At 39.5% G+C, this 26,612-nt stretch overlaps 1 protein-coding gene across 1 annotated transcript in view; it reads left to right on the top strand.

Annotated features, from left to right (window-relative positions):
- The window catches only part of SDC2 (syndecan 2), a 59,837-nt gene extending 42,259 nt beyond the window's left edge, over window positions 1-17,578 (top strand). Inside the window, exons 2-5 of the mRNA XM_040071907.2 lie at window positions 5,340-5,451; window positions 13,053-13,186; window positions 13,974-14,109; window positions 15,332-17,578. Coding sequence (XP_039927841.1) covers window positions 5,340-5,451; window positions 13,053-13,186; window positions 13,974-14,109; window positions 15,332-15,495 — 546 coding nt within the window. The 3' untranslated portion in view covers window positions 15,496-17,578. The remainder of the gene's footprint in view (window positions 1-5,339; window positions 5,452-13,052; window positions 13,187-13,973; window positions 14,110-15,331) is intronic.
- Window positions 17,579-26,612: the final 9,034 nt, after the last annotated feature.

Genomic DNA, 26,612 nt, shown 5'->3' with positions numbered 1-26,612 from the left:
TCTCTGACTAAAACAATGAGAAATGGAAAGTGAATGCTTTTCTGGTTGGCATGTTTCCCTGGGAAAACATGGTGCTTTGAGGTGGAAATGGAATTCTAAAGTATTGTACTTCATTTTTTTTGTTTGTTTAAAGTAATGCCTCTCATTCTTGGACAAGGTTTACAGTCTCTTAATGGGACAGTGTCACCTTTCCTAGTGTGATGAAAGAAGGCAAAGAACTGGCAAACGATGATAGGAAGACACCTGCCAGCTTCAGTGTCAGCAATCCTGAGGTCTGTTAGGACTGAATCCTGTTGCGTGGCAGATCATAGTTCCTTTTGCAGGAAGCCTAGAGGGAAATACAGCTTCTTCACACAATTGCCTTTTCTTCAGCCTTCAGTGGGAACCTCTGCAATGACTCTCAGACATTAGATGAATGCATTCACATAGTTAGCTTTCCAAAAATGTAGTGTATGTGAAGAGTATAGCACTTTAGTGAACTCATACTCACCAGCTGAGCATGCTTTTATACAAGCGTATATGAAACTGCACTATGTGTTAATAGAAGAGAAAATCTGTTTTCTTTCTCCTTCTTACATGGAAGATCTCTGCCTAATCAACAGCTGTAATGCTTGCAAGTTTTCAGAGACCTCTGGCTTAGATATTTGTAATACAACATCACTCTTAAAATACTAGTTTCTAGTTCTCTGCATACTAAATGGGTTACATCTAAAATAATTCCATCTGGGGAAAAAGGAAGTATCATTAGTACACAGCTGCAAACTTCAAATTCTCTGTCCCATGCATATATCCAAAGACACAGACCAAAAATTGAAGTTCATCTGTAAATAATAAAGTGTTTCCTTCCACATGTCAGCTACTCATTGCTCCAATGTCTGAGTTTCAACAGCCATGGTAGACATCACTCCTTCATTGCTGCTCACACCAGCTTTCTTGGCTTCATCCACATGGCATAAAAGTCTTTAATGTCTTACTCCTAAACCACCTCCATGGAATGGGAGGACCAACAGAAACAGCAGCAGTGGGTAAAGGGAATGACTATGACAAGGCACTTTGTATTTTTTTTTCAAATGAAATACGCTATCCATTCCCAAACCTCCCATTGTCTGATGATTGTTTTCAGTTTTTTGTTGTCGTAATTTTGATGGATGATGTATGTCTTTCATGAGATGATGAGACCGGTAAAGGGGTTTTTTTTTGCTTTGTTTCCTCTCTGTGTCAAAATAAGGGGGGGTTTTGGTTTTGTTTTTTGTTTGGTTGGTTGGGGTTTTTTTGGGTTTTTGGGTTTTTTTGGTGGGGGGTTTTTTTTTGATTTTTTTAAAATTTTTATTTTCTTCTCCTGGATGACCCCAATTTATTAACTTAAAAATTACTGTTAATGTAAAATATACTAAAATAAAGACACTGGGATTTCAAATTCAACATATTATTGGTATGGAAGTACCTTTTATCTGGTACTTAATAGGTGCTGATCTACACTACTTCGATGAGGTTTAGATTTATGCCAATGTAGTCAATACCCAGGCAGGAATCAGTGATCATTGGCACGTAGCATGTGAAGTATTTAGGTCACAGGATTTTGCAGCATTATATTCTTGGAATAAAAACGTAAGTGGGATAACAATGATAGACAAGAATGCAATCTCTGTCAAGAGGTAACGAGCAGTTTTTGTGGCTTCAGGGCCAGATTAAAGGGTTGATAACAGAGACATCCTTGCTTGCCATTTTAATAGGTCTGAAAATAAGGCTGTTATTTAAAAGTGACATGAGTGCTCGCATTTCAATTGTTAGCCACAGGAAATAGTCATTTAAATATTTGGTCTTCATAATACCTAAAAATAGTTTTATGGAACTAGAATTTGCTAACTTATTTTATTTTTCCTCCTAAATATATTGAAATGCTAGTACAGACCTTTCTGTGTCCAAGCCTACTGACAACAGATTTGTTTTCCCAACTTGTGTTTTGTGAACATTCTGGAAGCAGTCCATGGACCCCCATGGATTCCCAGCTGACAAGTGAGAAAACACTAAATCAAGTTTATTTTAACATAGCATAGCATAAAATTGTTAAGTGTGGCTTCAGTGCTTGGAACTGACTTAAACACCATTAAGTATTCTTATATTTTCATTATTTTTCACCCATTTTTCTATGCTTAGTCTTCACTGAATTATTTTTAATGGCTGTGGGGTTTTTTGTTAACTTTTGGGCTTTTCTTTTTATTCTGAACCTTAAGGCAGTTTTCATTCCAAGTAGTCTAAGGCATCTATGTGTTTCTGAGCGACTGGGATGAAAGGTGCAAGCTGTGGGTGCAGAGGGGTGCTTCTACCCTGAGTCTACTAGCCAGCTTGCAAAGACTGCACTGCAGTGAATGCATTTACCTGCGCAGATGCTTGGAGCTTTTTGAGCTAGAATGTGCTTCCTTTGCCTTTGATTTGAGAGGATGCTTGTGTCCTGCCTGAGTTCCACCAGACAAGAATCATTTGTACTGAAATAGGCTGAACTGAGGCAAGGAGCTCTGGTCAGAAAGGCTGCAAAGCATCTTCCTCAGGTGGAGCTTGATGGCTGATCTGAATGTCTTTTGGAATTCACTGTACCATGTATTTGTTCTGGTGGTAAATACTGTACTGCTTCTATAAGACTGTGGGGAATAGTTTGCTCATTCTGATGGAGTTGTGCCGTGCACAGTACTAGATATGTTTCACATTGTATTCTTTGCATCCGCAGATTAAAATACAGCAGATGAGCAAATTCCTGCTGAAAGCTGCCCGGGCTTCTCTTCCATTTCTGTTCCTCTGTGTTCAGCTAGTTTAAATCCTGAGAACATCTCAGCATAGTGAGAAATAAAATCTTTTGGCAGCTGAAGAGGCATAATTCATCAAAAGAAAGGGAGTGAATATGATAGTGAGGAGCCTGGCTGACCAGGCACTTGCAACTTGGGCTGGGTTGGGTTGGATGCTCATCTGTCTTACAGAAACTAAATTGTTAGAAGAACTGTCACAAGTCATTTCTGTCTTTTCTGAGTTCTGTGAGGCTGGAAGGAGCAAGAAAGCAGGGTGGTTGTTTTGAGTGGGGAAGGAGAAGTGGGTGTTTGGTTTTTGAATCCTGCTGATACAGTTTGTTTCTGATATAGACAGAAGTTGGAAATAGTCTAGGGAATAAATTTATTGATTAGTTCATATTTTTACTGAACTCTTAAAAATTCTGGGCATGGCTGTGTGATGCTTCTGTTCTCATGAAGACTCGTTTTCATTCCCTTACTTTTGCAAACTCAGGCTGTTTCTCACCTCTTGCATAAAGCGACTTCCATTGTTGGGAAATTTCTACATGTAGATATTAATTTTTTCCCCCAATTTAGCATTGAGTAACATTCACTGCCTCTGATACCTTTTGAATATTGTATGCCTTTTCTGTACTCACAGCCAACCACCTGCATTTCCTTTTTAAAAAGTTTTGTTTTTTCCTGCCTGATATTGAGGAGTGATGTGTTTTGTACAACGATTGTATCTGAAAGCAAAACAGGGTGAAGTGGCTTGGTCCATTGTGGCAGCTGGATCAAGAGCAGGGTACTTGTCCTGTGAGAGGGAGTTGTTTTCCTATACGGAAACAGTCTCAGCCGTGTCTTAATTACAATACCACCCACACACCTACTAAGGTACTTCATGACTTCCTTTGGAGACATCTTTTAAAGGAATTAAGTCGTTTGATAAGTGACCACACATCATCTTGAATTTCTGCTTTGGACTGCAGCCAGTTCAGGCAGACCATGTGAACTAACAGCAGCAGAATTAGAGCAGGTCTTTGTGTGCTTATCTTAATAAGAGGGCACTTTTTTCAGCTCTACATATGCCCCATGTAAGAGTGGCTGTAGGAGGAGTATACTTTGACCAAGAATCATGTGGGTTTTCTTTTCCTCTGTAGAAGAGAGCTACAGGGGTAATACTGTTGCAGTTCAGAGCTGTTTGGAGAAGTGTTAGGTACTGCCCATGCAAAGATCTTTTACCCTGAAATAGATCTTTACATAAAGAATAATTTCTTTATTGTAGACCAAACTGAAGAGCAGTGTTTTGCTGTGAAGAAGCTTTGAACAGGAACCTGTTGCCAGAAAAAAAATCCTAAAAAGAAATCACTAATGTCTTCAGCAATAATTTTAGACCTCTGGGGAAGACCTCAGGGGAAAAAGTTACCTTGTAAAGTCAGATGTGAGTCTTAGCATACAGGAATTAACCTATTCACAGTTTAGAACTCCTTTAGGAAAGCTACAGTGAATGTTGGGTAGAATAAAAGGAACAGTCAATTACATGCAGTAATAAGTAATTAGGAAACTTTTGGGACTCGGAGCAGCAGAACTGAGCTTATATGAGATACTGAATAGGTGAATTTTGGTATAGCATTTTGTTATTTAGGTGTGTTTTTTTTTTTTACTTAAAAGTCCATTAATAACTGGCATATTTTCTTCAAAATTCATGACAAACAGGTGTTGACAGAAGTGCTGGTTAAAGTAATAGGAGTAATAGTGCCATCCAAGATTCCTGGCTCTCCCAAGGAAGTTTATTCTTTGTTAAGAAAGTGCAAGCTGAGGTGAAGGAAGATAATTCTTAGTCTTTCTAAGCCTGAATTGTCAATTTAAAAGGTGACTGGTACCTTGTTCTTTTTTGAGCTCATTTTAACAGAATCTCTCTTTAGTGGTGAAGTACTTGCAGATGTGATGATAGTCACAAGCAACCAGATTTTTGGCCTGTTGAAGATGCAGTTAAATTTTAGGAGAGATGTGTTCGTTTAGGAATTGGAGCATGATGCTGTTTGATCTGGCTGGAAATGTCATAATCCTTAATCAATAGCGCTGTCTTAGAAACATTTGTAGTCAGTTGTTCATTCTAACTACTGCTAGAGAGTTTCATGAGGCTTGGCTTGATTAAACTCTGAGATAGTTTTTGATGCATGCTTTTGTTCCTTTTCATCTGAGATCAGATGAACAGATTTCATGTGACAGTCTATAGATTTGTGTATTTGAGATCTTGACAGAGGGCTTCAGTCCTGGGATTTGCTTCTTGTTACAGAAGCTCTGCAGAGTATATTTGCAAATCCTATTTATTCATTTATGCATTTAATGAGATGAAGTGTGGTTTTCATTGTGCAGCCCTGGTCTTTTTTATTTTTTTCATTTTGCAATGCTGTAATTTTAACAAATTTCTTTAACAACTTACATGACTTCATGGCATAAACTGAAAGTACAAGCATCAGTGCCACCATCAACTTAGAAAATAGAACTGAAGATGAAGAGACTGCTGCACTGGAGAACTGTTATCTTTTTAACCATTCCCTCTTATCTGTTTTCCAGAGAGCAGATTTGACCTCTGATAAAGATTTATACCTTGACAACAGCTCTGTTGAAGAAGCATCAGGCGTCTATCCAATTGATGATGATGATTATTCTTCTGGGTCAGGTTCAGGTGAGACAACATGTCACAAATTGATTTTTAAAAGTGTAAAAAGTAATTCAGTTATTTGAAGGAAATCTGCAATTTTGCTTTGTAAGCAGGAGATTATACTTTCAGTGAATACTGTGAGTGCTTTGCTATTTAAAGAGCACTGAGCACCCCTGTGGGGGGTTTTAAGTATTAACTTTCTGCTCTTTTCTCTTACTCCTTAGTTGCATCACTTCACTGCGTTACTTTCTCTCTGCTGGCTCTCTCCATTCCCTCTGATTTCTGTGTAGATCTCCCTGGAGTTTAGAAATAAGGATTAGAGAAGGCTTAGTTCTCCCATGACGTAATACTAATTTAGCACTCTGTAAGAAAACATAGCAGCAGCATTCTTGTTTTCTCTTATATGCAGTGAGGTTCAGGTAAACATGGTATCCATTCCTGTTTTATTGTGGCTCTTTTACATTTAGAAATCCAGATACTGCCAAAACTATGAGTTTTCTCTGAGGAAATTACATCCATATAGTGAATAAAGAAATTCTTAAGTACAACATACTGAGTTCTCAGACTTAAATACTCATTAGAGACATGTAGCTAGCTCAAAATTTTTCAAAAGACTGTAAGTGAAACGTCCTTAATCATTTCTCTTAGAAAGTCTCTTTGAGGAGTATCTTCTAGACTAGCTTGGAGACTCCGAATGTTAAAAGCTAAATGCAGGATTTTCTGGTAGTTCTGGAAAAGACGTTTCCTTATTGTCGTGAGTATTTGCTGAGCTGTTGTGGAAATCCCATTTATTTTCTAAGTGTGTCACTTACATGTTTGTTATTGCACTCTTTTTTTTGGTAGGTCTTGATGCTTATATATAATTTGTGTACTTCCAAAGTATGAGCCCTTCTTCTAGTGCCTTGTCGGTGTTAAGCTGTAAGGCACATGTGAGATTTTCCAGATGGGTTTGTGTTTTTCTTTTCTTTAGGCATCTGATTGTGTTGCCAGGCAAATCCAGGCCCATCATCATTTATACCTGGGTGATGTCCTGTGTTTTGGGAGTCCTCTTTTGGGACAATTTGACATCCCAGCATGATCAGAGGCTTAATTGGGCCTCCTTGATGTAGACTTATTTGAGAAGAAATTTAATATTTTATTTGAAAAAAAAAAAAACACAACCTAGTGAATTGGTGACTTCATTCCCGCTTCTCAGGACTGTCTGAGGGCTATTCTGATCTCCAAAAAATTGTGCTGTCAGTCAGCATCCCATTCTGTCATGTCTTCAGATGCTGGTGACTTCATAAGCCTCAGAAAAGGAAGTAGGTTACCAATAAACAGTTGTATGAAGAATGATCTAGTGTAGTTTTTCCCATCCCTCTATGGTGTTTGGCTGTTTCTAATACGGAAAATGCAAAATTTAGACCTGCTTTTGAAGTAAAAAAGACTACACAAGAACTGGCTTCAGATCTTATTAGCCCAGGATTCAACAAAGGAAGTGTAGGATCCTGCACCTGGGGAGGAATAACCCCAAGTACCACCACAGGCTGGGAGTTGACCATGCTCTGCAAAGAAGGACCAAGGAGTTTTGGTGGCTGACAAGCTGACCATGAGCCAGGAGTGCCAATGGTATCCTAGGGTGCATCAGGAAAAGTGTGGCCAGCAGGTCAAGGGAGGTGATCCTGCCCCTCTGCTCAGCTCTGGTGAGGCCACATCTGGAGTCCTGTGTGCAGTTCTGGGCTCCTCAGTGCAAGAAAGACAAGGAGCTACTGGAGAGGGTCAGCACAGGGGCACAAAGATGATGAGGGGTCTGGAGCATCATTTATGGGGTGAGACTGGGGAAGAGAAGACTGAGAGGGGATCTCATCAACACCTATAAATACCTCAGAGGCAGGTGCCAAGAGGATGGTGCCAGACTCTTTTTAGTGCTGCCCAGTGACAGGACAAGAAGCAGTGGCCATAAACTGGAACACCGCAACAAGAGGAAGAACTTCTTGACACTGAGGGAAGCAGAGAGCACTGGCACAAGCTGCCCAGGGAGGTTGTAGACTGTCCCTCTCTGGAGACATTCAAATCCCACATGGACACATTCCTTTGTAATTTGCTCTTGGTGACCATGCCTTGGCAGAGGGGTTGGACTGGATGATCTCCAGAGGTCCTTTCCAAGGCTAACAGTTCTGTGATTCTGTTGTAAAAGTGAAGCCAAAAAGACAGAAACTACCTCTCGACCAAAAGTAACACCTTGTCTTTCTCTCCTTTCTGTTCCTGTGCTCAGCCTTGAGCCATGGGTGGAAGTCGGAGTGCACTTCTGCTGTCTCTGGCAATCTGTCTTTCTCTTCCTACGGGAAAGCAAGGAAAGTCTCATTGTAGATTGAGACCAGCTGAATGCCCCTGCAGAGAGCTCATGTGACAGTATACCCAGATCTAATATTTTTGAACCAAGCAAAAAGCCTTTAGTTCAGGGAAGCAAAGTACCATCCTTTCCACCCCACCTATATTTACTGCTCTCTGTTTTTTGTTGAAAATGTCCTGCAGATGTACCACTGATCAGTGTTTCTCATATTATGTTCAGACTCTCTCTCTTTACTTGATATTCAGTGATGTAATGTAATGTTTCTAGCAGGAAGAGCCTTCCCACTCAAGAGTGGTTTTCCTGCTAGTAGCAAGCACAGTCCAAGCAGACAGATCCAAGATGACAACACTGCTGACTCCTTTCTTTGCTGTGAAAATTGTTAGCTGCCACCAGGCCTATGGAGATAAACAGGAATTGTCAGTACCACCATTAATGCCCTTGCAGGTCTTCAAGCAGCATTAACATGGACAAACGTCACTGTAGGCATGACACATTTCAAACTGGAAATTGGCTGAGGGCTTTTTGTAAGGAGCAGCAAAGGTGATGGTGTTCTGGTTTTTTCTTTTCTTTCCCTTCTTCATAGCGTGGTTTTTTTGTGGGGTGGTTTTTTTTTTTTTGGTACATTCAGCCACTGTTGTGCATTTGCCCAAATGTTGAATCTGAATCCATGGGTCAACAATTTCCAGAGAAGCCGTGCCTGCTTTCTGATTGTCGTATATCAACAGTAGAATATCCATAGTGATTTAATTTGTTCATTGTTTCCTTCTCATAGTCTCCATCTCTGAGGAGATGCTTCACTCTGTCATCACTCTTTTTAGCATTGGTGTTTTATATAACATAATAATAAAAAGTAAAAATATTTTTCCAGCCTATGTACAACTCAAAATGTTTTTATAACTATTGCTACTTTTTCATCTGGCATAAAAGGTTTTAATAGAGCCTTGGTCTTGGAGATAAGTGAAAGTAGCTGCTGAGCAGCGTGACTACTCATTACATTAAGGAAAGACACCATCTCTGCCAGATTTATCTACTAGTTCTTTGATAAACTGTCTGTCTTGTTCTTGTGTCTTCTCTAAAATTACTCTTGGCAATTTATATCAGAAAATCATGCAAATTTTTTCCTTCCCCTTCTTCTCTTCCCTACCCTAACATTTCTCAGTCAATAGCAGCTTGAGTTGAGAACATCAGCTGAGGATGAACTATGTGTATTCTGACATTGTGACTGGGGACTGTTCTGGGAGAAAAGTTGTAGTGGGGTTGGAGCTTCTTCAAGAAACACAAGAGCAGATGTGCTTTGGCTCCTGACCAGGAGGGAAAGCTGATGTTACACTCCAAGGCCAGCAGACAGTTTGGGAGTCCTGTGGGCATAGGGTGTGACGTGGCTGAGGGACTGTGTGTCATGGTCATGGGTTTGGGGACGCTGCGGCGCACGGGCGCTCTTCTCAGTGCTGCACAGGAGCCAGCACGGGTCCAGGGCTGGCACTGGGTGCTCCTGGCCTGTATGGCAGCATGCCCAGCAGGCACACCTCTCTCTCCTGCTGTGCTTCCCCTGCCGTGGTGCAGGCAACACAGGAAGGATTCATTTTCCATTTGCTACGGTCCCACTCGTAAGTGCCTTTCAGATGGTCTGGGAGCAGGAGCTTCTTCTGTCCACCTGCTAAACCAGCCCCAAGCATGCTTCATGACATTGACTACTGGCTTCTGACATAAAAATCTACTGTGATACTGTTAGAAAGTGTGCTTTTGATGCTCTGGACAGAATCTTAGATGTCATTATAGTTAGGACTACTCCTTTTAATCGTCCAAGTTTTGTTGGTTTCTTTGTTTTTTCTTCCTTGTGTGAGAACTATCAGAGATGTGACATCCTTGCACTGTCTCAGTTTATTTCAGCTGCAGTTCCCTGGCAGGGCATAGAATTATGTTTACAGTGTCATCTCTGGGTGCCTAACACTATGTTGATTCAGGGTTGCATTGGGGACTGTCCAGTCAACTTAAAATACATAATTTTGGTGTGTGTCACATTGCTGATAGAGATGGAAGGTGCGGAAGAGATGGTGGTTATGTGTGCACTCACCTTAACACAAATTTGTTTTGGTGGTGGTGCTCCCAGAGTGTGTTGTGCAACAGCAGACAAATAAGATGCTAAAAGATAGGGTGAAATGACTGGATTTTTTTGATAGGAGGTGTTAGTCACCGGCTGCTTTGCAAGTCAGAGTGCTAACTACTGTGGGCTTTTTTCTACAAAAAATACTACTGTCTATACAGTAATTTTGACTTTCCATGCAGTAATTTAGGGTGGCACAATCTTGATTTCCTGACAAGTTTCCGCAAGCGCTAAGAGTGTTAAAAAGTATTCACATTCCTGTCATTCAAGGGGGGTTAATAGACACGACACTGAGGGTTATATTAGATATTTGCAATACTACAGCACAGTTTAGAGCTATTTTGGCCACTGAGTTGGAAGTCCTGAAGAAATTAACAGTGGATAAAAGATGGTGTGTGATGGTCAAGAGCTCTCAGCTCTACCACAGAGAGGGCTATATGTTTAATTACTGCAGGGATTTTGTGGCACCCTCAATAAAAGGGACTCAAGGCAGTGAACAGTCAGCACCATAACCAAATCCAGAAACCAGCTATAGAAACAGTGATATTTTCCAGAGGAAGAAGTAAGTTCTTATACTCCAACTGTTTCACAGTATTCCTCTTAACAACCTACTTGGAAGTCACACTCCTGACACTGTAGGCTTTTCTTTCCAGTCTTACTTGGATTTGGTGATGCTCTTTTTTGTGCTTTTTAGGGAACATGATACTATGTGAAATGGTGTTGTTGCAGTATTCTGGAGAGGACTAATGAGTGTGGGTTTTTTTGGTCCCTCAGTCCTGTTTACAGGTAATTCCAAAAATACTATTGTCAGTTTAGCAAGGGAAGTGTCTTCTCCTTGTTTGGATCTATTCCATGCCAAGCAGAGACCTGTTTAGATAAAGCTAATTAGAAAGCAGGAACCATGGGGGATGTGTCTTAGCCGGTACCCAAATCAGGCCTAAATAATAGTTGCTTCAACATTTTGGGGGTTGTCAGAACTCCCCTGGGGCTATATGGAAGAAGAGCTGGGTACCTCTGGTGCAAATCTAGTGACTAGTGCAGGGCTTAGATTTGTTGAGAGAACATGGATCTGTGTGCTCCTGAGCCAAAGAGGTTCAGACTGTAAAGCTCTCCATTATGTTTGGCAGACACAACTATTGCCTGAAGCAAAGGTGGCATTTAAGGATTTGGAGGTGCAGTTGTGATTAAGTGGGACTTTTCATTTCATAAAAAGAAGAAAATACATTTCTGTACTCTGAAGATGTGTTTTGTCAGATCTCTAATCAGATAATCAATTTTAATTTCCTTGCCTGTGAAAGCTTTGTGTAATATGGAGGAACTTCAGAAGGTAAAGTAGGTTGAGCTATCCAGTGAGCCATTATTTCTCAAAGAAAACGCTTGAGTCAAAGCCAGAAAAATTTTCCTGTTGGATGCCTTTACACACCTTTGTTTTGAAGCAGGATGTTGATTTTTTGATCTTTGAGTTGCATTTCAGGAAAATACCTGCTTCTTGTTGTGAGGTCTTCGTTCTAGAAGTTGTGCTGTAATTTTGGTATATCTGAAAGTTTTTCTCCCAGTATTATTCTGTGCCAGTATCTTTTTTAATGATTCTAAATTTTCTTTTCTACCATACAGATTGTTTTAGTTGCTGTCTTGTTAATGACCCTCCTTTAAATGCCAAATATATGTAATTCTTGATCATGTCTTCAAAACATCATTATTGTGCCCATATTTTCACCCTGTCTTCTTTTTTTTAAAAAAAAACAAATTTAAAAGTCAGTTTGGAATGTGTGAGTCATACTGTTCTGTTGTAGGAGCGTTTTATTTGTTAGGAACTATTCTTATGCACATTTGCTAGATTTATTACTCAAGGGTTACTTGGGTAACCGGTGCCTGTAACGAGCAGAACACATTGAGATTCCTAAGGAGTGGTCCAAGAATGGGTCAATTCTTTTTTCCTCTTTCAGGCCTTGCTAATAATTTAGTCTCTTTGCTGTGTCTTCTTCCTTTCACTATCACTAAAGGATATTTATTAGAGATGTCCATTACCGTATTCTAAAGGAGCCTTCATACTCCAGCAGGGCTTTGAATGTGGAGGAAATTAAATTTAAGGTAATCTTTAGGGAGATTTTTTGTCCTCTTACTCGGTTCAAAAGAAAAGGGCTTCTGAATTATGTGGAGTTTAAAGCCATGTGAATTCCTAGTGACTGAAACATAAAGTAGTAATAATCTTCCTGTAGATAGAAACTGCTTTGTTTTGTAGAATTCAACAGATGTGCTGTAGAAGAGTAATTTTGTTGTTGAAGCAGTATGTGGCAGGCAAAAACTGTTCAGTTCATATGGTTTAAGTAAGGATAAAGAAGTGTACTGATTTATTTATGGTATGTAATTAACTAGCAATCGCTGAAGTATACTTTTAGGCTCAATGTCAACTGTACAACAGACAACCACAGTACCTACCATTTATAAAATGGTAACAAGCAACTGTAAATTCCTCAATCACTTTCTGTAACTGATCCAGTGTGTGCCACGTGCACACAGACACCTGTCTCACAGGCCATGGGTGTGTAAGCTCCCCTCCACTTACATCTGAGTGTACGAGACCCTCTGTCCACACACCCTTGCTGTAGGAGACTTAGGAGCCCCCCATTGAGCCTGGGGCCCCACCAACACCTCCTGCCACACCCAGGAGGAGACTCTGCACCCCAAGCTGTGGGTTCTAGGGGTGCCCATGGTGGCTCTGGAGATAGCTGCTGAGGGTACCCATAGGGTGGGAGGTGGCACTGCCAAGCTCCAGCAGAGCCTCTGATGCCATGGGGCTTCATCAGAACCCATGGGACCGGGGTTTGCCCATGTCACACAGGCCTGATGGCTGCTGCGTTCACTCCAGACTTTCTGCCCTTATTACAGGTGTTACAGGTTTTTTCATACCTGTTTTCAGGGAGAGGTCTTCTGTTTGAAAAGTATCATGGTAATTTCTTGGTTGCTACTTATTCCAGCTGATGCACTTCCTTCCTTTTTCATGGGATCACTTGGGGCAAGTATCCCCCTGACAGTTTGCATTCACAGCTTTATCTTAGCAGGCACTGTCATCTAGTCCCCTTGCCTAGGGTGGGCTGTGCAACCACCTCTACCTTGGCGTCATAATAAAAAATGCAATTGGTCTGAAAGAATTTCACAGGTCAATGAACTGTTACATTTTGTCTCCAGGTGCCGAGGAAGATGAGGATAGTGCAGTGATAACAACATCCAGAGCAGTTCCAAAGTTACCAACAACTAGTGATGCATCCAGGGCTGAGACCACCACAGTGAAAATGCAGACCAAGGTGCCTGCACAAACAAAGGTGCGTGGCTGGAGAGCAAGACCATTTAAAATTATTCCACTGTACATTCTTGATGGTTTGATGTTAAGTCTTCTATTTATACGGATTAAAAAGCACCCCCAAACTTTACTTACTACTACAGCCTGCTAAATGACTACAGAGCTGTTTGTTTTCATTCCTACTAGAAAATCTGTGTGGCAACATCTGGATTTCACATGAAAGAAAAGAGAGATGCAAAGTAATGTATCATGATACACTAGACTGTTTCTCAAGATACCTTTGAGTCTGAGCTGTACCTTTTTTACATTTCTTAAAGAGTTATTCAGAAATTCTGTGTGAAACTTCCCTTCTCAAAGGGGAATGCTGTATGGTTTGGGTGTAGTTAGAGCACTCTGCAGGTTCCGTTTAGTATTTTACTATCTCCTTCTACCACCATAGATAATACTGTTACTCTCAAAGGTGTTCTGCATGTAACGTATCTGATGTGTTAATTTCAGAGTTGTTACTTCATTCAGAGGCTGTTATTCTGATAAACACAAGCAATATTAAGAGCTGTTTGCTAAATGTACTTTCAGAGGTTTTAAACTTATGGGCAGTGTTTCTCATTCTGACATGATGACGACAAATAGATCCAATTACAATGTCTAGACCAGCTTTCTGTGCTCTTAAAACCTCCTACGTGTTGTGTTGGTATTGTGCAGTGTGTGTATGGGGCACAGCTACGTGACTGCCCATGACAGGCAGTGACTGTGCCAGCTTGTGGTCCGCCCTCTGTAAGCAATGCTCAGTTTTCTTTTTTGTGCCACAGTCACCTGAAGAAATTGATAAAGAGGAGAGGTCTGAGATGGATGCCAAGAAAAAGAGCGATGAGCCAGGGGATGACACCGATGTGTTCACTCAGAAGCATTCAGAAAACCTCTTCCAGAGAACAGAAGTTCTGGCAGGTGAGGCAGTGTTTGCCAGGGTCTATCTCACCAGAAATAAAACAGAAAACAGAGAGCATCTGTATCAAATAATGCAAACTCAATATTTAAGTTTTCTTGGCAGATTCATACTATTAAACACATTAGTACAAAACACATTCATAGTGGGTAGCCGGTGGTTGATTTGATGAGAATAAATAGGGCATCTTGAGGAAATATTTAATAGTGAAGTCCATTGCTAATTGATTTGATGCCCACAAGTTGAACGCTGCCAGCTGAGTATGTGGAGCTTTCACAGCTCAGGAAAGGAACTGGAATTTGATTAATGCTTGTAATGAAAAAATGTATTTCTCACCTCCCAAGAGCATATTGCTGTCTGGTCCATCTGGTGCATATGAAAACTGCTTGGGAGGAGCTCATGGCAGGCATGAGTGGATGGAGAGGGAAGGATAAGCACAATCCATTAGGGTACAGAGATCCCTTAAGATAAAGAGGGTCTATTTCTATGCATAACCTAGGGAAGCACAAGCTGACCACCAATGTTTTCACTACCTGTGAGATTTTCTTTTTTGCCTAAGGACAATGTTTACAGGTATACTTTCCCCCCATGTATTTGGAAGGGGAGTTGGGAGCCATGAAAGTCACATAGTTTTGGATCACATCTTCCTATGAGCATTAGAATGTGAAATAACCTTAAATCTGCATCAGTGGAAGCATGTGGGTTTCTTCTTGAAGTCTTGTGGGGAGTTGATACTTTTCGCACACTCACAAGTGCGTGAAGTGTTCTCTCCTATTATTGATCAATAGGAAGTTTATTTCATCGTAGAGTCAGAGTGAAAGCTGACAGAGACAAGTAAAAGCCCATTTCTTAGCTAGGGCAGCAAAATCTTTTGAAGTTGAAAATGTAACTGTTGAAAAATGAGTTTGAAAGTTAGCTTTACACTCTGCAATACTAGTGGTCTTCTTAGTTGAGGTTTTGAAAAAAATTAATAACTTTCTTAAAACTGGCTTGATGGATCTCTGACTTGTAAGTAGAATGTCATTTTAAATGATTGCCTTCATGAATGCAAACAAGCTTTCTGACAGTATATTTCAGGATACTAATAATGAAGACAGTTGCGTAATGGGAGCTCTTTCCTGCAATTTGAAAATAATACCGAACTCATTGTGTGAGATGAAAAAGAAGTATGGTGCTAAACTTGTTTTACTGGCATATTGTGAATCTCTGTTTCTTTGATTACAGCTGTTATTGCTGGCGGAGTTATTGGTTTTCTTTTTGCAATCTTCCTTATCCTGCTGCTGGTGTATCGCATGAGAAAGAAGGATGAAGGCAGTTACGACCTTGGGGAACGTAAACCATCCTGTGCTGCCTATCAAAAGGCACCAACTAAGGAGTTTTATGCATAAAATTCCTATTTAGTGTCTCTATTTATGAGATCACTGAACTTTTTTAAATAAAGCTTTTGCATAGAATAATGAAGTGTTTTTTTTTTTTTTTTTTTTCATTAAAGAGCCATTACGGCACCTTTATGATAAAACCCCATTGTATTTAAAACTTTTCACATATTCGTTTAAAAATGTAAAATTAAAATTTAACATTTGCAGTGTTCTGTGAATAACAGTGGCAAGGCATTATTTTATAAAACCATTGATGTTCACTGAATGATTTTTAAAACTTTATGCATAATTATAATGAAAATTATTGTTTTATCCTATGGTTCAATGAAAGTTGTTTAATTTTGGTCAGCATGTCTCAGATTGATCTTACAAGTTAGTTTTTATTTCATTAATTTATCTGTTTCCAAAAAATGCCTTTTTGTAGTTGTCATGGTGCAATTTGTCTTCAGATAATTCAGATAACAGTAACTTTTAGTGTAAATGTAATTTTTCAGCTATGTAAACTTCAACCTCCACTTTGTATAAATTTAAGTGTCAGAATATCAATTTTACACTTTGCATTGTTTCTCGGCGTACCTGTAGCTTCAGTGAGATTTGTAACAACAAATTAATGTGTAAAATTGGATTATTACTACAAACTGTATAGTCATATTCTTACTAAACAAATCTCCTGTAAGGAAGATTTGTAGTAAGCTACTGACAAACCTAAGCAAACCCAAAGACTCTAACAGTATTTTGAGAAGTTGCTGCAGATTTCTATGGCCACTGTATTTGTTAATTATTTGCAATTTGACAAGTAGAGGTTTAAATTTTTGTTCTTTAAAAATGCATTTAAGTTGTAAACGTCTTCAAAGCCTTTGAAGTGCCTATGATTATATGTGACTCGTTGCAGACTGGTGTTAGTGAGTATATAACAGTAAAAAAAAATGTTGGTATTTTATAAGCACAGACAATTCTAATGGTAACTTTTGTAGTCTTACATGGATAGACATAATTGTAATTTGGGAACATAAACACTACTGAATAAATCATGTGGCCTAATACTGAGAATTCTATTGTGATATGCTTTTGTATGTTTTTCATTTTATGTCTATTTGCTTATGTTTTAATGTCACAGAGTACATCTACTAGATCTTAAAAATCAAAACCAAAAAATGAAAGGCTGTTGATCAGGGGGATCCTCAGACCAGATTTATTGCTAAGGTGGCAGAGAGAAGTGGGAATGTTTAAGTCTTACATCTGGTGTATTAGCTGTGAGACATTCGACTTTTGCATTATGTTTAATGGCAGCCTTGACACAGGCGTGTTCTTCCTGCAAATGTTGTCTTCCCTACTGTAAAATTCAAAAAGGAGTACCCCAGTTCGTTTACTGCATGTATTTGTTTTTGATTTGTTGTTCGCATTTGTTTTTTTCCCTGTCCCTTTGGATAATTTTGGTTTATTCTGCTCAGACTCCAGCAGAAGAGTTGAGACAAGTGGAATGTCTTCATAAGAGAAGAAAGAAATATTCGAGTAGAAGAGAGAAGTCTCTGTTGCTTAGACCTTAGATAGGTGCCGGATAGAGGGACACACAGGGAGAAGATGATAGTCTGCCTCCTTATATTATGCTTTGTAACAGACAAATGGCTTTGTCTTCTGCTCTGTTGAACTCCTCATTTTTTTCTTTTGAGATTCCCAAAATACAGGTGTTCAGGATGTCAAGCTGAAGTGCTTTTCGGAAATGACAATGTATTGTAAATAAGATCTGGTAGCTCTTCAGATAAGAGTTGTGCAACTTGTATTTGTTGCAGTCCCAGGTTCAGTGGTCATTTAGGAACAAACAAATGCTATCCTGTGCTAAAATATTTAATATATTGCTTTTTACTTATACTTAACTGGCAAGTTTTTCAAAGCCATACAAGTTCAGCAAGTAAAAACAGGGTAAGAGTTTAACAGGTATATCTTGTGCAATATTTAGTGAACTTCAATTAGTAAAATAACTGCTTGAAATAACTGTGCCAAGAAAAGAAAATTTCTGGCAAATGCTGTGCCACTGCTGTAAAATAAAGCATTTGTTAAAGTGCCAAAATAAAGTCTACTATGCCTAAACTAATACTTTATTTGTATAGTCTGACATCTAGTTTTTTGAAGCCCACTTTGCTTAAGGTAGTAGATCTGAATTTCTTTCAAGGGTGCAATGAATATTGCTGGAAGTATAGCTATAAATATTAAACATCAGATAAACTGTCTTCTTCATAAGCAAATTGATAATAAGTAGCTGTTTTGATTTTATTTATGTATGTTAGACTCTGCCTCTATAGCTACTGTGCGGGCCACTTTATCCAACACAGACATCTGTTGTAATTATGCAGACTACCAAATATTATGCTTGTCTGGTTCCTCCTGCATCTGTTTACAAACAGAAGCAATGGTAAATTTTCAGCTTTATTTCACCATTTGCCTTTTTTTCTCTGCACATTCATTATCCACTCTGTTCTATGCAGAAGAGGCTTAATGTTTCAGCTGTGTATGTGGACCTGAAATACTGCAGTCTTCCCACCCTCTTTAACAAGAACCTGAAACTTCTGAAAGTGCAGTAGGTGTGTTAATAGCATTTATCATCTCACGATCTCTTTGCCTTTCTGTTTTCAGTGCCAAACCGTACTATTAGGGAAAAATTCGAACAGAGCTATCATCTTGGTTATAAACATTAGTTCAGTTTTCATCAGGCTGAAAACCAGTCTGATGCAGACACTCGACTCCCAGCAGTGCTGTTCAGAAGAAATTGGCAGCCGAATGTGTGTCTCTTAAGCTGAGGCTTCCTAGCAGAAGTTGGTCTTCGGTTTCCTTTCCCTTTTGTTCTCTGTTTCCTGGATGTGTTTCTAGCAATAGTCTGGCTACTCATGGATGTTGCTGGGCAGCTGGCAGTCTCGGTGCCAGGCTGTGGTGCTGCGCCACCTGCCCTCAGCTAGCCATGGCTTTTCCTGGAGACCCTTGGCTCTGCTCTGGTGGAGCCACTGTAGCAGCTCTGGAATTCCTCAGCAATCTCATACAGTGTCTCCTTGGGATTGGTATGCTCTAGTGTTTTTTCAAAATCCCATTTTGCTTTGATTTACCCTGGATTATAAATTGTTACTTCCTCTTAGATTCTTAGTAAAAGAATCCAAATTCAACTAGTGTGAAGCTTCTGCTGAAAGAAGGCTCTCGCCTTTGCTTTATTCATGACAAAATAACTTCAGAAGTTGAGTACGTGGCTCCTCTGCTTGCCAGCTTTATGAGTGAATTGTAGCTCATGTTTACAACTGAAATAGGATAATTGTTCTCTTGCACTTTTTAATGAGAGTACCACATTTGTAGCCTTGACTAGTTTTGGGGGAGGGGGGGGTTTGGTGTTTTGTTTTGTTTGTTTGTTTGTTTGGGTTTTTTTGGTTTTTTGTTTTGTTTGTTTTTGTTTGGTTTGGGTTTTTTTGTACTTAGAGCTATGTATGGAAATGATGGTGAAGTGCAGTCTTAAATGACAGATACTATTTTGAAGGAACATATGGAATACAGGAAACTTGTAAGGAAACAGTTTTCCAGATAAACATTAAATAAAAACTATTGGAGTAAGGCAGATGATGGTATTATGCTGAGTATTTATGTATTTTCCTTAATTAAGCAAGTGAGAAGGGAGGAGGAATCCAAGAAGGAAAGCTCTCTGTAAAAACTATTATTCTTATAGATGGAAATAATATAGCAAAATTTTTTAGACTTGGAGTCGGTTATATTTGTTAATTAGTGCTTGCTTAATCAGACTGGCATAGTTTCCTTTAAGGAAATATTTGTTCTCCACTTTTAATGAGCGTTAAGCTCTCAGCTGTATATCCCAGAGCTCTAAATTTTGGTGTGAAAACTCCGTGCTGGGAACCTTTAGGGTGTTGCCTTTCCAAAACTTTCATCAGGCCGAGCAAACACAGCTTTGCTTTACAGTTCATCTGAGAGAAGACACAGCTAGTATTCCAGTCCCTGGCATGACTTCTGGTTCCAAGATGGTTTGTGGCTGGAGCAGGAGAGGGGCATGCTGACATGTGCATTTGATTTCCTCACAGCTCTCAGGCTGACCAGGCACTGGGTTCAGCTGCGTGGGTGGGACTGGAGGAGCTGTAACCCAACCCTGCTAGGGGAAAAAAGATGGATTGCTGAGGTTTCTTCCTCTGTGAAGGAAAGTAAGATGTGCATCTTTTGCTTTGAAATTAAATAAATTATAAAATTTAACCTCAGTAGAGCTAGAAATGGAGATGTAGGTGCCTGCCCTGGCCCCTTGTGAACCAGTTTCACATGTGTATCAGATGTGTCAAGTAGCTGCTTACGTGGGTGGAAATCTGAAAATCTCTCTGTGTACTGGCAGTATCTGAGTTTAGTTTATAGTGGGAATGAGGGGGAGGGGATAGGACTCCTTTAGAACTGCTGACATTAATTGGGAATGAATGGAAAGAAGGCAGGAAGAGAAACTGTCCTGACAGCCCCTGTTATCCACTGAAAATTACAAAACATTTTGTTTTATTGAGTTGCTACCATTGCACTAAAATTGACCTTCACCGAGGGAATCTATAGACAGGAGAGCGAGCAGGTGCTGGTGTCATAACCTGAGAGACACTCCTGGGTGCACACAGCTTCCCAGCACATCAGAGATGTTGCCAATCACAGCTTCTGCTGGTGGCTTAGCCCTGGAATTTTGGCTGCAGCAAAGCAGGTGAAGGACCTGCAGGTGAAGGTTGACCCCGCACGTATCCTGCTGCCCACACGAGGTGCTGGCAGGGTGACAGGAGGCAATGATTGGGGTGCTGTGCTGCACTTGGAAGGGTCTGGCTGTCTTGTCCATGGGAAGTGGGACAAAAGGGATGAGATGTGTGACAGGGGCATTGCAGTCGAGACATGCTGTTAAGTGTTGAAGCAACTTTCCATTTCTTTCCCATGCTTGGAAAGATGTCATACTTTCACTACATTGGACTCTTTTGATACATGTTTTTATGGCATAGCTTGCAGAACTCTAGTTTTTTAATTCACATTGCAGCTTTAAATCTGTAGATGAAATAGATCTGTAAAATGCTATTGTTTGACTGGAGCTGAGTGCCTGTGTCTCTCGTGACCAAAGGTCAGGTCCAAAGAATTCCTCCATCCTGGCAGTTCAGCCCTGGCCTGGAATGAGAGGAAATAGGAATGTTTGTGAAAAACTTCCAGAAAAATATTGCAAAACCTGTAATAGTTTGTTGAAAATAAACAGAGCCCAAGTTCTCTGTAGGGGGTGACTTTAATTAATTTTGATTTCTTCTGGGGCAATACGCAGGGGTTTTTTTCCCATGGATTCTTATTTGATGAATGCAGAGGAACCTTCTGATATTTTTCTATGCTTAATCCAAGCTCTGACGTATAAGGAACAATAATTCCACCAGACAACCTACTTGAAGTTTATCTAGTGGTGGGAAACTAAGCTCAGTGGAGGAAAAAGCTCTTGTGTCCTAGTTACCCACCCACCTTGTATGTCCATATGTAGTCCTAGAGTGTAAACAAAGTTTGGTACCCATTTTCCTAAGTTCCTGTGGTGGAATAGGAGCTTTTTCTAAACACTTCAGGTCCCCAAAGGATACCAAAGAGAAATGAGAACAGATTTCCTTTTTGATGTTTTTGTGTCATAACCCATAATAGTAACACTCATCTCCTTCCTACTCCCCTTTCTAAGTATAGCAGCAGGGAGAAGTCAACAACCATCACACTAAATGATACTGAAAGAATGTAAAACAGCCCAAAGTTCAGTTTTCATCATTCATCCCTATAATTTTCAATACCACAGAGCTAACACAAGAGTCTCTTGTGAAAGCTGGAGAAGCAGAGCATGTGCTTCCTTCTGGACCAGCCCACAGTGCCAGATGAGTTAATGCTGACTTGGGAAAAGTCTCAGATGGCAGAGGGAATGTCTCACTCCTGCTCAGACCAAAAAGCCTGAAGGAAGGACCCTGCCTTGCTGCATTGCCTCACTGCCAGGCTGGCACTGGCAGCTGTGCCACTTCCATGCTGGTGAGCCAAGACATTAGGAGCAGTTCTACTGAATCTTCATGATCGGAACTCCATTGTGCAGGAAAACCTTCCCTGGCACTCACTGTAAGCTTAAATTATTGACTACAATCAAAGCAGCAGCTAGAAACTTGTCTTTAAGTCATCAGCTTTCACCCTGTTTTGCATTTGCTCAGATATTTTCCTAAAGAAAATTCATTTGTATTGGCTGGTAAACAAGATGGCTTGCTAACTGACAATTTAATCTTTACACTAATTTTTTCTCTGCAGTCATACAGACTGTTTTCAAACTTACATCATTACAAAGATTAACTTCAATTTTTTTTTTATATTTTAGTTTCTCCATTCTGTTATGTTAAAATGGTAAATAAATATTTACCAGCTAATACAGTTTATAGCTTTTATTTGTCTCAACTTGCTTTTCAATGTAAATTGAGAATTCATTATGAATGCACGAAATTAGCATTTCTTACAAAGTAAAATATATTAGGCCCATCAGAAAAAAGATTAGCAAAACTATTTTGACTATAAAGCACGTGCAATTATTGTAACTTATTTATTACACAGGTGCATTTCTGCTAGTTACTGAATTGAGTAATTCCAATAACAATGTCTGTTAATACTTTAGAACCAGCAAGTCTCAATCTGTCTTTTTTTTTCCCATAAGTAGGAGTACAAGGTTTCTACTTTTTCAGCTTCTAAGTGGTTTTATATATTAAAAAAAAAAAAAAAAAAAAAAAAAAAAATTATACTCACAGAAGAGCTGTCAAAGTGTCTAAAGTTTTATCATCTCAAAAATTGGTTACAGGTGCCCAGCCACGTGACTTCTCACAGTTCATGGTTTGATTTTTGTAACAGCTCTAGCAATAGAAATCATAAATTTTTCTCTTCCAGTCTGTGCTTTTTATAACACACTTTTAGCCACTAAAAGCCAAGCAGAATTTTACTTTAGCCATTCCTAATGGAACTTTTAATGCAGATTCTGAAATTCCACAGACTTGTTCAGCTCTGGCTCTTCTAAGAAATGCTGTACCTATTCTTAAAGAAGCAATATGTTGTTTTAGACAGTCTCTCAATTTATAAACTTTTATATGCTTTTCAGCATGTTTTTCAAAACTTTCAAACCATGATCAGACAGACTGCAAATTTGAGTAGGAATCATGCGACCTTCTAAATATATACTGTAGAGGATCAGGACTCCAAAATTTTAGTTGGTTTTGGAAGTAACACATTAACTCTCTTGCAAAGTCACATCTTTTTAAAGTTTAAATGATTAATGCATGACTTGAGCAGCCTGTTCAGAGTCTTGTAGTTAAACCTAGAATGAGATATTGGTGAAGCCAGGTCTCAAAGCATGAATCTACACATTGAGTTGTGTCTGTGCTCAAAACCTGTCACAAAATAAAGCACCCTGCACTTTTGGGCCTGTTCAGATGATAACAAGCTATTTTAGCACTCAGTTTCTGTCCATCTGTCTAGTATCTGCCACTCCAAGAACATTCCCCTTCCAGCAAAATGGCTGGCTGTAGCTTACTGAGAGAAGTCACACTTCTACTCAGCCTCCCATCTGCCTCTGTTAGATGGAGGTTTTATGTTCACATCCTGTATGAACACTATAATGTGTTCATAGAATCATGGGATGGTTTGGGTTAGAAGGAACATTAAAGATTATCTAGTTCCAACCTTCCTGCCCTGGGCAGGGACCCCTTCCACTAGACCAGGTTACTCAGAGCCCCATCCAACCTGGCCTTAAACACTTCCAGTGATGGGCATGGGGAGCTGTTCAATACAATTCAATTCAGGCCAAGTCCAGAAATAAATGATGTATTTTATCTGCATCTTTAAAACTGTCCATGGATTTAAACTTGTCTGAGACAAATATGGGTGGAATAAGTCAAATTTGGATTCTGAGTTAGTTGAACCTGAGCTTTATCCTGATTAAAATACTGAGAAGAATGAAGGTACCTAGCTCTAGGGGAGAGAGTTCTTGAGAGAAACTATAATTTAATTGCTTCATTGGAAGGAAAGCTCTTATGAGCAGCATTTAATGTATTTTTAATGCAAATATATGATAATTGATGTCAGATATTCAAATATATTTGCTTTGTAAACACACAAGTGGAGGCAGACTCATGTGTATGGCTGGACCAATTGCTACCTGAAAACTAAAATCCGTATGAATGAACAGGGAGGGCTCCTTGCACATCTGGTTTTACATCAGGTGCCCATGCTCTGCTTTCCCTCCATGGAGCACAAGTCACACAGTTTATAAGGAGCTGTAAGCGGGAACATGTTCCACTGATTTTTACCAAAACCCCATCTGTAGTATGGCAAACACATTGCCCCTGTAAGAAAATGTAGTAGTCTGCAGGAGAAACCATCCTGCCAGCCTATGTCTTTAGCAGCAAGTTTTGCTGCCAGAACTTTAGTGGTGTCATGAGTTGTGGACATTTTAATGTTCCTGGAGCATGTGTGTTCATCATGGCTTTTTTGAGATGCTGTGTGCCCTCGCTCCAAGAGGCTGTAACAGCAGAAGGGCTTGCACTTGCCAGGAGCACATATACAGTGGTATTTTGCTGCCAGCTATCTTGGCTGGTGTTATTCAGAGAGGAGACTTCACTTTGTCAGGAGAGGGCTCATTTTGTTGGCTTGTATCAACTTTTGTTGGCTTATATCAGCAATGCATAGAAACCTGAGGCAACTAATGCTGACTTCTGACTGCAAGCCTGCATTGCACTGGCCAGGCTGCAGCTACAATGCATCCCAAGCAAATACCCCTGTCAACCCACTGCTGGCAGATGTTCAGTTCTTGCCTGATGATCTGATCTTGATACCTGAAATAAACAAGTCTCTGACACAGCAGCAGAAAAGAAAACAGACCTGTGTGGAAAAGTACGTTTTGAGGTACTTGCTGTTTTTCTTTCACAATGTCCCTGCTTTTTTTCCTTGTTGTATGCATTATTAGGATATATTTATTTGCTGCTAGGCTGCATAAATGGAGACATTTACGTATGACATATAAGTCAGGATCAAGCTTAAATACTTCCTTCTACAAAGAACTGAAGAAAAAATATTCTTTGAAGCTTACAAGTAATTCTTTTCAGCTCCTTTAACTGAAGAAAAAAAGAGGAAATAAAACCTGAATTTTGCATTAATTAGCAGTCCATTTTTACCTGCCTACAATGCAAAGCAACAAACTTTAAATGAAGAAAACATATTGTAGTGGTCCTAAAATCCTAGAACCCAGAGGAGACTTTTGGGAGACTAAGTCAAAAAATAAAAAATGCTATGCTAAAGTAAATAAGTGTCGTAAAATGAAAATTGAGAGCATACTCCTAAACAAGGGTAACTGGTATATTGGTAATTCTTCAGTCTAGTATAGTGTGCTCCCACTTCAAACACCTTTTGTATCTGGACCTGTGCTGGCAGCTTTTCAAAGGAATTTCATACTTTCTTCCCTCCTCCTCCCTACTTTGCATAATAATTCGTATGTGAATATGCTTGTGATTTCTTCTTATTATTTTAATACAGTCACATTTTAGAGACTTCAATAATGTTTGGAGGACAACCAAAGCAGTTCTTACTCCAAAAGCTATGCAGTCTAAATGGAGTGGAAAACCAAAGAGCAGCAAAGTAGCATCATGTCATTCCCCCTTCTTTGCAGGGAGAAACATTGTACCAAGCAATTGTCCATCAGAAGAAATTCAGGAGCTGCTCAGGCAGTGTTTTGTGCCTAACAGCACACTCCACCAGTTGCTTCATATGCTGTATAATGGGAAGTGAAGAAATCCAACAGTAAGTAGTTGGATAAGTAAGTAAGTAAGTAGTAAGTAAGTAAGTCATATGTCCTCATTTTAGGTTGAATTCCCCTTTCCAGGAGTTAAGTACCAGCTTATTCCTTGAAGCACCAAGTTACAATCAGATAATTCTGATTATTTGTGACATTTATGTATATCCAATCCCTTTCTTTAATAGTAAATTCTTGACTCTAACACTGTTTCTACCAGTATAATCACAGCATTCTTGTAAAGATGCATCCATACAGAGACCTTCAAGTACCTGATAGTTTTTAAAGACTTCAAAAGTATGCAAGATGCATGCCAAAGATGATTTCTGGATGGTGGGGCTGGGATTTTCCCAGCATAGTAGCCTATAAAGTTTGTAAAACTGATCACTCAGCTCCAGACCCTCCCAGATTTACAATTACAGTCCTGAGTTGGGAAAACCAAGCAACCCTAAAGTCCTGAGGTTGTAAACAAATCTATGTATTTAGTGCATAATGCAAAATGGAGAAAATCATGTAAGAGATGGGTATAAGGGAAACACCTTTCCTGAGGCTAAATGGGTATTGATGTGTTTCAGACCTCTAAACAGATTTGTGCATGTCGCTGGCTGAAGAGGGGTGGAGCTCTAGGTTTTGTTATGCCTCTTAACTTGCTTTTGTCACTCCTCTGGCAAGGACAGGAGGAGACTGAAAGCAGTGAGTTCTCTACCCTCTGACCTGGGATTAATGACAGCTACACTAAGATATTTCTGTTCTTCTGACTATTTGATGAATGAGAAAAAAAGATGGCCTGACTCTCCTTTCAACTTCTTGGTATAGAAGGATTAACAAAGGAAGCTAATTAAGGAAAAAATAATGGGAAGCCAGTGGGATGAAGTGATTTAATTGTAAAAGGAGCAAATGAAGAGAAACCACTTCCATGAATAAGCCAAAATCCTAAATTTATATACTGCAAGTACAATTTTACATGGGTTTGTTCATGAAGACATGTCATATGCTCTCTCTTGCTGTAAGTGAAAAGGAAGGCTGCATTGGTAGTTAAGTTCAAGGTGTTGCAGATGTAACAGCCAAACTTCGAGGATAGAGTATTTTCTTGCATGACTTTCAGTGATATATTTATCACACTAATCACTGTATAATCTCTTCCCAGAGATACAGTACTAGATGGATGGTTACAGCTCATAGGGTACTATAGGTATAAAATATACAGAATGTGCAGCAAAGAAGTGGCCAGACAGGAAAATCTCTGACAGCCTTTTCCTTGTGTAACATTTTTGTTGAAGCAGTTGTTTTGTTGCTCTCAATGGAAGAG

This window comes from Hirundo rustica, chromosome 1 (assembly GCF_015227805.2).
Source record: "Hirundo rustica isolate bHirRus1 chromosome 1, bHirRus1.pri.v3, whole genome shotgun sequence".
Taxonomy (NCBI): Eukaryota; Metazoa; Chordata; class Aves; order Passeriformes; family Hirundinidae; genus Hirundo; species Hirundo rustica.
This window is presented reverse-complemented; position numbering and strand designations above follow the sequence as displayed.